Here is a 10,000-nt window from a genome sequence, read left to right as displayed (position 1 = left end):
GTCTCTGTCTGTCTGTCTGTGTGTCTCTGTCTGTCTGTCTGTGTCTGTCTGTGTGTCTGTGTGTCTGTGTGTCTGTGTGTCTGTCTCTGTCTGTCTCTGTCTGTGTCTGTCTGTCTGTCTGTGTGTGTGTGTGTGTGTGTGTGTGTGTGTGTGTGTGTGTGTGTGTGTTGTGCTCCTCAGGTAAAAAGGTGGTGGATATTGCCGTGGGCTCCACACACTGCCTGGCCCTCACTGACGATGGCGAGGTGCACAGTTGGGGCAGTAATGATAAACTCCAGCACTTTGACACACTTTTCTCCAACAAGAAGCAGCCTAAAGCTCTGCCAGGTCTCAACTCCAAACACATTGTGGGCATTTCCTGTGGTCCAGCTCAGGTACTGATCCTGTTATATCACATCATGCTGTATCTGTATTAGACATTATTATATTATAATTAAACTCCAGCAGCTCTCTGTTTTTTTACTTGTTTAAATACAAAAATCCTGAGCATTGGGTTAGTTTCAGTGGGACGTCTTTAATAAATCTTATCACACGTCTCATTACGACAGATGACACAATTCATCTAGATGAACTTTGACCTGTGATTTCACTAGTTGAGAATGAACAGCTGATTATTAAGCAGCGTCCCAGTGAACATTTAAATGTTTATTAATCTGAGAAAGCGTCCGAATGTGTTTGCATGAGAATGATGGTCGTAGTGAGGCTGATGAAGCTGTGTCCTGTCTGGGGTTCCACAGAGTTTTGCGTGGTCCTCGTGCTCGGAGTGGTCCGTGGGGCTGCGTGTGCCCTTCGTGGTGGACGTCTGTCCCATGACGTTCGAGCAGCTGGACCTGCTGCTGCGTCAGATCAGTGAGGGGTTGGACGGCAGCTCGGACTGGCCTCCGTCTCAGGAGAAGGAGTGTATGGTGGTGTCCACGCTCAATCTGCTCCGACTGCAGGTGTGTGTACTGTCAACATAACAGTTTATTATTTGTGTTTGTACGTAGATAATGAAATGCTGTGTGTGTGTGTGTGTGTAGCTCCACTCTGCTATCAGTAATCAGGTGGACCCTGAGGAGCTGGGGCTGGGCCTGGGCAGCAGTCTGCTCAACAGCCTCAAGCAGACGGTGGTGACGCTGGCCAGCAACGCCGGGGTGTTGAACACGGTGCAGGCGGCTGCGCAGGCCGTGCTCCAGAGTGGCTGGTCAGTGCTATTACCCACTGCTGAGGAACGAGCCAGAGCCTTGTCTTCACTGTTACCCAACACAGGTCAGTCTCAGGACAAGGTTCCACATCACACACATTGTGTCAGAATAATGCATAGTGTATCATCCACGACTTCAGGACATTAATGTGTCTGTGTGTTTCAGCCTCCAGCCACGAGATGAGTGTAAGTCCAGGTCGGAGGTTTATGATTGACCTCCTGGTCAGCAGTTTAATGGCAGACGGAGGGTTGGAGTCTGCTCTGAATGCTGCCATCACAGCTGAGATTCAGGTCTGTGCTTGTGTTACTGTGTGTGTATATATCTGTCTGTCTGTTTGTCTGTCTGCCTTTCTTTCTTTCTGCCTTTCTTTCTTTCTGCCTTTCTTTCTTTCTGCCTTTCTTTCTTTCTGCCTTTCTTTCTTTCTGCCTTTCTGCCTGTGGCTCAACAGGCCACGCCCACAACTGATAACATGGAGTAATGGACAGATTTAATATCTGATGATCATTTATTTGCTATAATCCACAGGGCTGTGACATTAAGTATTTATTCTGTGTGTGTACTCAGGACATCGAGGCTAAGAAGGAAGCACAGAAAGAGAAAGAGATCGATGAGCAGGAGGCCAACGTCTCCACCCTGCACCGCTGTCGCACCACCCTCGATAAAGACCTCATCAACACCGGCATCTACGAGTCAGCCAGCAAGCAGAGTTTACCGCTGGTCCAGCTGGTGCAGCAGCTGCTCAGGTACACACACAGCTACACACCCGCTCCGTTCACACCTGGAGTAGATCAGGTAAGGCTTTCATGGTCTCTCCTCTCCTCCTCGGTGCAGGAACATGGCTTCACAGACGATCACCAGACTGAAAGATGTGGCTCGACGCATTTCACACTGTCAGGACGCAGAGCAGGTGAGTAAAGAGCGCTCGGCTTCGCTCGACCTGCTGCTGCGCTTCCAGAGACTTCTGATCTGTAAACTGTACGTGGGAGTGAAGGGAACCAACGGAGTCGGAGATTACAGTGAGTGTTGGAGCACACACACACAGACCCCGAGACACACACACACCCCGAGACACACACGGTCACGTCGTTTATTTATTTATTTTCTTCCTGCAGTTTCCCTCAGGATCAATAAAGTTTCTTACTCTGTCATTTGTCTGTCTGTGTCTTTGTCTCTCAGCTCTGACCCAGTCTGAGATCTTGGGAGTGGGCTCTCTGTTGAAGAAGTACATTGCGTTGCTGTGCACACACATCGGAGACATTTTGCCTGTGGCCACCAGCATCGCCTTCAACAGTCACCGTCACTTTGCTGAAGTGTCTCATGTCATCGAGGGAGATCTTACAGGTGAGAGAGGATCTTATAACCTCACCACCCCATAGTTGATTCAGTTCACCTGGAGGTTTATTCCTGAGTCTGGTGCGTGAGTGTGTGTGTTGCTCTGTCGCTCCTGCTGCAGGTGTCCTGCTCCCCGAGTTGGTGGTGTCCATCATTCTGCTGCTGACTCTGGATGCAGGTCTGATGCAGGACACCGGTTCCATCCCTCTGCTGGCTGGACTGCTCGAGCACCTGGACCGTTTTAACCACCTCGCTCCCGGCAGCGAGCGAGACGACAACGAAGACCTGGCCTGGCCTGGACTCATGGGTACGCCAAGGCGCTCCAGCGTGACTCCTTTACGAATAATCGAGACAGATCTCTGTTTAAACGTTTTTAATATGTCTTTGTTCACAGGGTCATTTTTTGCAGGACCGAGCACGAAGAACAACGAAGAGGTGTCGCTTATACGCAAAGCTGACCTGGAGAACCACAACAAAGATGGTGGGTTCTGGACCATTATCGAAGGGAAAGTGTACGACATCAAAGACTTTCAGGCACAGTCTCTGACCGGGAACACCATCCTTGGTACAAAAAAAAAGTTTGAATATTTGATTATTCATTTATTTAAATTAATTTCTAAATTGTTTACAAATAAAAACTGTCTAAAGTTGTGATTAGGTTGTAGGAAATAGTTTATGATTAAATTCTTTTAACTGAATTAACTCCCCCCCCCCACTCGTATCTCATTTGTTGAATGATCATCTTTTCTTCTCGTGTGTAGCTCAGTTTGCTGGTGAGGACCCTGTGGTGGCTTTGGAAGCTGCACTACAGTTTGAGGACACACGAGAGTCCATGCAGGCCTTCTGTGTCGGCCAGTACATGGAGGTAAAGTTCATGTCTGCTTATATTTATTCAGACTGGTGTAGAATTTGTAACCGTCTTGACTCATCATTTCTGCGTCCAGCCCAATCAGGAGACGGTGACGACGCCGGACCTGAGCAGCCTGTCGTCCCCTCTGATAGACACCGAGAGGAACCTCGGCTTACTGCTGGGGCTTCATGCTTCTTACCTGGCCCTGAGCACGCCTCTGTCACGCATGGAGATAGAATGTGCCAGTGAGTTTTTATAGTCAACATTTACAGACATCTTCAGTCCCTGTGCTGGATGTGGTCACGGTTCTGAATAAACAGGACTGACTAGGGTTGATGTTTCAGAATGGCTGCAGTCGTCGATCTTCTGCGGAGGTCTTCAGACCAGTCAGATCCACTATAACTATAATGAGGAGAAGGATGAAGACCACTGCAGCTCTCCAGGGACCACAACACCCGATAAAGCCAAGCTGTACTCTCGCAGAATCACGCTGAGTGACCACGCACAGCCTTTCCTGCAGGCCATCGTTGACAACACTACACAGGACCACACTGTGAAGGTACACACACACACGCGCAGAGAGAGACACACACGCAGAGAGAGACACGCGCAGAGAGAGGCGCGCGCAGAGAGAGGCGCGCGCAGAGAGAGACGCGCGCAGAGAGAGGCGCGCGCAGAGAGAGGCGCGCGCAGAGAGAGGCGCGCGCAGAGAGAGGCGCGCGCAGAGAGAGGCGCGCGCAGAGAGAGGCGCGCGCAGAGAGAGGCGCGCGCAGAGAGAGGCGCGCGCAGAGAGAGACACGCGCAGAGAGAGGCGCGCGCAGAGAGACGCGGACACGGAGACGCGCACGCAGATGCGGAGACGCGCACACAGACGCAGAGACGCGCAATCACTCACTCACTGCATCATATTTCCAGGCATGTTGTCTGTAGCCACCTGGTTAAAGAAATGTACAAAATGTCCCCGTTTTAAAGTGAATGTTGTAAATTGCCCTCTATTGAACGCGCGAGCTAGACAAAACTATTAAGTGCCCTATAGGGTTCCCTTTACAGTAGAGAAAATTTGATAGTGATATAGTGCCCTCTAGGGGGACCCTATGGTGGATGAAAAAGTGATGGTGCCTTTAAGTTGGGTGAAAAATGACGGTTCCCTTCATGCTGCTCCTACGGTAGAAATACGTGATTGCGTCTTCTATAGTGCCCTCTAGACTGCCCCAAAGGTAGGGCAAACATGGTGTTACCTTCACACATCCAACTAATCCTGACTAACAAGTGCTACAGTTCACTACATACCTCTTAGGGCTGAGTTATAACTGTGCAGTTGTTAAAGTCTCCCGTTTGTATTTCAGGACTTTTTATGCCAAATAGAACGCTGCTGTAAGCAGTATCACCTCATCACTCCCATCACCTTCCCGCCGGAACACCCTGTGGAGGAAGTGGGTCGCCTCCTGCTCTGCTGCCTTCTTAAACACCAGGACCTTGGTAACCTAGCAACCGCATCAGACGTACACAAATCCCATGTCGCTGCTCTGCGGCCACGTTCGTACATTCTACACACTTCGTTATATAATCCGACGATCGTTCCTGTCCGCATTGTGTCTTAGGTCACGTCGCCCTCACGCTCGTCAATCAATGTGCCTTGGCTGTGGACCAGGGGAAGCAGAGGTCCCTCCCTAAATCCGTGATCGACGTCTGTCGGATGGTCTACCAGGCCAAATGCTCTTTAATCAAAGTAAGAGAATTTAAGATTTTACTGTTTTATAATTAAAGCGTGAGTTAATGAATCTTATTCTGTGTTTTTTTTTCTCTTTCTGCTACAGGGCCATCAGTTATAAACAAAAACAACAGTTAAACAAATAACAGTAACGAATGGGAGTAAATAGGTGGAAAGTGTAATAAAGAGCAGTAAATAAAAACAAACATAGAAATAAACAGGTGTGAATAATAATACACAAGGAGCAGTAATAAAGCATTAAGAGCAGCAGGCGGTCATTAAACACCAGAGAAGAACAGTACACAACTGTAGTACAGATCAACAGTAAAGTGTAATAAACTGTAAAAAAGCATTAAAGGTCTTTTCCCACCCTGCGTTTTTACCCCCCCAGACCCATCAGGAGCAGGGCCGCTCGTATAAGGAGGTGTGCGCTCCCGTCATCGAGAGGCTGCGTTTTCTCTTTAACGAGCTGAGGCCTTCTGTGAGTAACGACCTGTCCGTCATGTGCAAGCTGAAGCTGTTGAGTTCGCAGCCTCGCTGGAAGACGATCACTCAGAAATTGATCCGAGAGCGCAGGAAGAAGAGAGGTGAGCGCTAACATCCTCAGCCACGTGGCAGAAGTGGAGCTTTATTTATTTATTTATTGAATTTATTTACCTGCTGCCGCCTTTCTTCTCTCTCAGTGCCAAAGAAATCCGAGTCTGCGGATGTAGAGGAGTGTAAGCAGGAGAGAGAAGGGACCAACGAGGAGGAGCCTCCACTTCCTGCCAGTCCAGCACCTGTGGACAAGAAACAAACCGTCAAATTGCCCAAGGTGATCTTCTGCTGGTCTCTGATACAGCTGTGTGACTAGATGTGTTCGTTCATTGACACTGTTCTTGTGTCTATAATGTACCTCACACGTTCCCCTTGTTCACATCTCAGGATAAGTGGCAGCCTCTGCTGAACACGGTGGTGAGCGTTCAGAAGTACCGCTGGCTGAAGCACAGTGTGCACGGCCCGTGTTCTCAGTCCAGCCTCATGGGCACCATCGTGGAGTTCGCTCTTAAAGAGGAGCCGCTCGACGTGGAGAAGATGAGAAAGTGCCTCCTCAAGCAGGTACAGAGGGAATTTATATTAATGCACTCGTATCGATGTTACAGTTTCCGTAGTAACAGCTCGATCACAGGAACTTAATTGACTCCACACAATTGAAGACTAATCATTTTTAAAAGCGTCTTGTTTATTAAAGTCAAACGGATGTGATTTAAAGCCTTCAAGGATGGAGACGTTTATGCTTTACAATTTCTCGAACAGATAACGGACTACTGTTTTTATTTGTATTTTTTTGAGAGAGAGAGAGAGAGAGAGAGAGAGCGGAGTTGCTAATGAGGGAGCAAGTGTATTGTTTATTTTGGCCACAACATAGAAATATAAGCCATTAAAATGAGTGACGTGTCATTTGTTAATAAATTAAAAATTATAATTGTTTGCACATCTCTGGAATAAGCAGAATAACAAGCTCCTGACTCTGATTTTATACTAAAGTAATGTGAACTGTGAAGTAAAACAAGTTTTGATCAGTAAATATTCATTTATTTATTAAATATTTGACGTCATAAAACGATCCATTGTATCTGATATGTAAATTATTAAAGAAAACATTTATCTGCACAACTTGATTAACCTAATCATTGTTATGGTTGTCATTGTCTGACAGGTTTGGGCTGTTGTTTATTATTAGTCTCTTTTTTTTATTTACCAACATAAATTGAGCCTCCGATAGTGACAGGTGATGGATATACAGACGTTGAATAAACATGAACATGCAAATTTGGGAAAATGTCCCAAAGCCCCCCTGGCTTGTGTGGTAGTTTTAAATTATGCCATGAGTAGAAAAGCTACTTCAGAGTTTAGATCGTTTTAAACAAACGTGTGTAAGTGAGACAGAAACGTGACCTACGTGATGAATCTTGTGTACACAGCTGGAGAGGGCAGAGGTGAGGCTGGAGGGGATCGACACCATGCTGAAGCTAGCGGCCAAAACCTTCCTGCTGCCCTCCGTACAGTACGCCATGCTCAGCGGGTGGCAGAGGGTCGTCCCTGAGGGTCATGACGTTGGGTAAATATTCAGGTCTTTGTGTCTGATTTTTAGCAAGGTAAATATTGCTAACGCTGTTCGTTAGCTGATGTGGTCTTACCCCCTAGAGGGACATTTATTTTTTGACTCTTTATATCTGCTGTAACGTAAGTGACAACAGGGACTAACATTTTTACTCCTAACCATGAATAGATAAATCATACAACGTAGTGAGTGTTTAGGAATAAGACCTGTAGTAATTGTCACATTGCTGTAGCTATTGTACTGTTCTGATTTCTTTACCTATAACAGCACCTCTGTGTGTTTTATCCTTTACATAAACGTTCCTCCTGTTGAATCGGAGGGCTTCGTGGAAATCGTTGTTTACTTTGGATGGATTTCTCTTTCTGTTCTAGAGAGCCTCTGAGCGACTGTCTGAAGGACGTGGATCTCATTCCTCCCTTCAACCGCATGCTTCTGGAGGTCACCTTCGGCAAGCTGTACACGTGGGCCATCCAGAACATCCGTAACATCCTGCTGGAGGCCAGCGTCAGATTTAAAGAACTGGGTACAGCATCACTCTTTATGGGTCATTTTACAGTTACAAACCTAAACCTTCATCTGATGACACAATCTGTGTGTCACGTGCAGGAGTGCAGCCTGTTCCTCTGCAGAACATCACCAACGAGAACCCAGCAGGTCCCAGCCTGGGCACCATTCCTCAGGCACGGTTCCTCCTGGCCATGCTGCACATGCTGACTCTGAAACACGGAGCCAACAGCCTGAGCCTGCTGCTCAACTCAGGAACCCTGGCTCTCACTCAGTGTGTGCTCCGTCTCATCGGTCAGGTTCACTTTCATTTCTCCGGACTCTTTACTTCTAAACCGATGCAGGGATGTTTTTAGGAACTCGTGGGGTTGATTTTCCAAATAAAACGTTTATTAACGTCTCTTTTGTAGAGATGTTTGGCGTAATCCTTTAGTAGAACCCTTAGAACCGAGATAAGGTTCCAGGTACCTTTTTTTTTTAGCATGACTTTTTAACTCGTTGCTAAATTTAATAGTCTTTAGGATTGAGCTGTTACCATAGAAACCCTAACATTAGCATGTTAATGTAAACCTGTGGTTAGGAGCTGCTGCGATCTCCAGAGTCGATGTTATGGATAATAAATCGGTGCCTTATGACCGATTGGAATCCGGCGTTCCTCAGGGTTGTGTGTGTGGCTCATTGCGACACTTCCTGCATTGTGGTGACGACGCAACTTTGTTCCTTATATTTCCTGAAACTTTTGTCCTCCTGCACAGGTCCGAGTTCAGACAGTAACGAGGAGGATCTGGCTTCCAGCTCTCACGGAGGATCAGCTACGGTGCTGGAGGAGTCGAGGAAGGAGACCGCCCCTGCCCCTCTCCCCGCCTCCGGCCCAGAGCTGGCCACCATGATGAAGATCAGCACCCGAGTGATGAGAGGACAGGACTGGAAGTGGGGCGATCAGGTACGTGGTGGTGGTGATGATGAGCTGAATCTATATTTTAAGCAGGTATTTTTTTTGGAGTACCACATCACCTGGGTGTGTGTCGGGTCGTGCTGTAGGACGGCCCTCCCCCAGGTCTGGGCCGCGTGATCGGCGAACTCGGCGAAGACGGCTGGATCCGAGTGCAGTGGGACACCGGCAGCACAAACTCCTACAGGATGGGCAAAGAGGGCAAATACGATCTAAAGCTGGCCGAACCTCCTCCTGCCACACAGCCTCCCACAGAGGACTCGGACACGGAGGACGACATCGGTGAGCACTTCCTTTACCCTTCTGGTCTCAGTACACACCCTAAGCCTCTATGGATGCTCCGCCCCTTCAGTCATATCTCTCCTCACTTTCTGTCATAGTAAACAGAATATGTTTAGAATATGAATTAAACTAGATCATCGTGCCCTGCTCGGCTAACGTTAGACACACGTATAGCAAACATCGGGGAAATTTCTTCTGCCAAATTAGTCAGAAAAAAAAATAACTGATACAGTGTGGAAAGTGTGCTGATTCCAGCCCAGTGGATCTGATACCAGAGGATGTAACGTCAGATCCTGTCACAAATATCATCGTTCTCGTGCATGACTCCATGTCCATGAACTGTTTCTCAGAAGGTGAGGTGATGGAGAAGAGCACGCATCCTACAGCCATGATGCTGAGCAGCACGGTGAACGTTCTGAAAACTCTGGCGCTGTCGTCCGGGGTCCACGCCGAGGTGATGCAGGTCGAAGCCGTCAGGACTCTTTGTGGTCTCCTGCGCATGGTGGTGGAGAGCGGAACCAACGACCAGAGCGGTACTTTAACTTCTCACTGAACTTCTAAATCGGTAATCCACACGGTGGCGTGTTTTTTGTTCATGATGTGTGTGTGTGTGTGTGTGTGTGTGTGTGTCAGGGTGCTCGTCACACAGGCTGGTGTCCCGTGAGCAACACAGGAACTGGTGCACTCTGGGATTTATCCGCAGCATAGCGCTGATGCCACAGATGTGCAGCACGCTGAGCTCCTCAGCCTGGATCAACCTGCTTATACGTATAGTCGAGGGACATCAGTCGTTTACCGCCGTCACACTACAGAGACAGGTTTATACACCAACCTTGATGTTATACGGTGTTACGACGACCCATAAAATCGCTTCGGGCAAGGACTAGGGTTGCTATGGTGATGTTATGATGTCTCAGATGTCCAATCCCTGGTCTGTGGTCTGACTGAACGATCCTTGTCCTGCCTTTTTTTTTTTTTTGTTTTAGATCCTGGCTCTGCGCCTGCTGCAGGCGGTGCTGCCCTCCTGGGATAAAACAGAGCGCTCTCAGGATATGAAGTTCCTGGTGGAAAAGCTGTTTGG

General features: G+C 48.0%; 1 protein-coding gene across 4 annotated transcripts in view; it reads left to right on the top strand.

Annotated features, from left to right (window-relative positions):
* The window catches only part of herc2 (HECT and RLD domain containing E3 ubiquitin protein ligase 2), a 62,124-nt gene that overhangs the window by 18,786 nt on the left and 33,338 nt on the right, over positions 1-10,000 (top strand). For 3 of the 4 annotated variants that reach the window (XM_060867379.1, XM_060867378.1, XM_060867377.1), the window contains exons 16-40: positions 181-374; positions 738-938; positions 1,020-1,248; positions 1,350-1,474; positions 1,749-1,927; positions 2,016-2,200; positions 2,361-2,525; positions 2,638-2,823; positions 2,911-3,081; positions 3,278-3,381; positions 3,461-3,611; positions 3,711-3,925; positions 4,713-4,845; positions 4,968-5,095; positions 5,469-5,664; positions 5,761-5,891; positions 6,002-6,175; positions 7,042-7,178; positions 7,553-7,704; positions 7,788-7,979; positions 8,441-8,628; positions 8,727-8,919; positions 9,270-9,452; positions 9,553-9,737; positions 9,906-10,000. The exon at positions 9,906-10,000 is cut by the window's right edge and continues 53 nt beyond it. In XM_060867379.1, coding sequence (XP_060723362.1) covers positions 181-374; positions 738-938; positions 1,020-1,248; positions 1,350-1,474; positions 1,749-1,927; positions 2,016-2,200; positions 2,361-2,525; positions 2,638-2,823; positions 2,911-3,081; positions 3,278-3,381; positions 3,461-3,611; positions 3,711-3,925; positions 4,713-4,845; positions 4,968-5,095; positions 5,469-5,664; positions 5,761-5,891; positions 6,002-6,175; positions 7,042-7,178; positions 7,553-7,704; positions 7,788-7,979; positions 8,441-8,628; positions 8,727-8,919; positions 9,270-9,452; positions 9,553-9,737; positions 9,906-10,000 — 4,192 coding nt within the window. The remainder of the gene's footprint in view (positions 1-180; positions 375-737; positions 939-1,019; positions 1,249-1,349; positions 1,475-1,748; positions 1,928-2,015; positions 2,201-2,360; positions 2,526-2,637; positions 2,824-2,910; positions 3,082-3,277; positions 3,382-3,460; positions 3,612-3,710; positions 3,926-4,712; positions 4,846-4,967; positions 5,096-5,468; positions 5,665-5,760; positions 5,892-6,001; positions 6,176-7,041; positions 7,179-7,552; positions 7,705-7,787; positions 7,980-8,440; positions 8,629-8,726; positions 8,920-9,269; positions 9,453-9,552; positions 9,738-9,905) is intronic. The other variant, XM_060867380.1, reaches the window with a different exon arrangement.

The sequence above is a fragment of the Tachysurus vachellii genome, chromosome 4 (assembly GCF_030014155.1).
Source record: "Tachysurus vachellii isolate PV-2020 chromosome 4, HZAU_Pvac_v1, whole genome shotgun sequence".
Taxonomy (NCBI): domain Eukaryota; kingdom Metazoa; phylum Chordata; class Actinopteri; order Siluriformes; family Bagridae; genus Tachysurus; species Tachysurus vachellii.
This window is presented reverse-complemented; position numbering and strand designations above follow the sequence as displayed.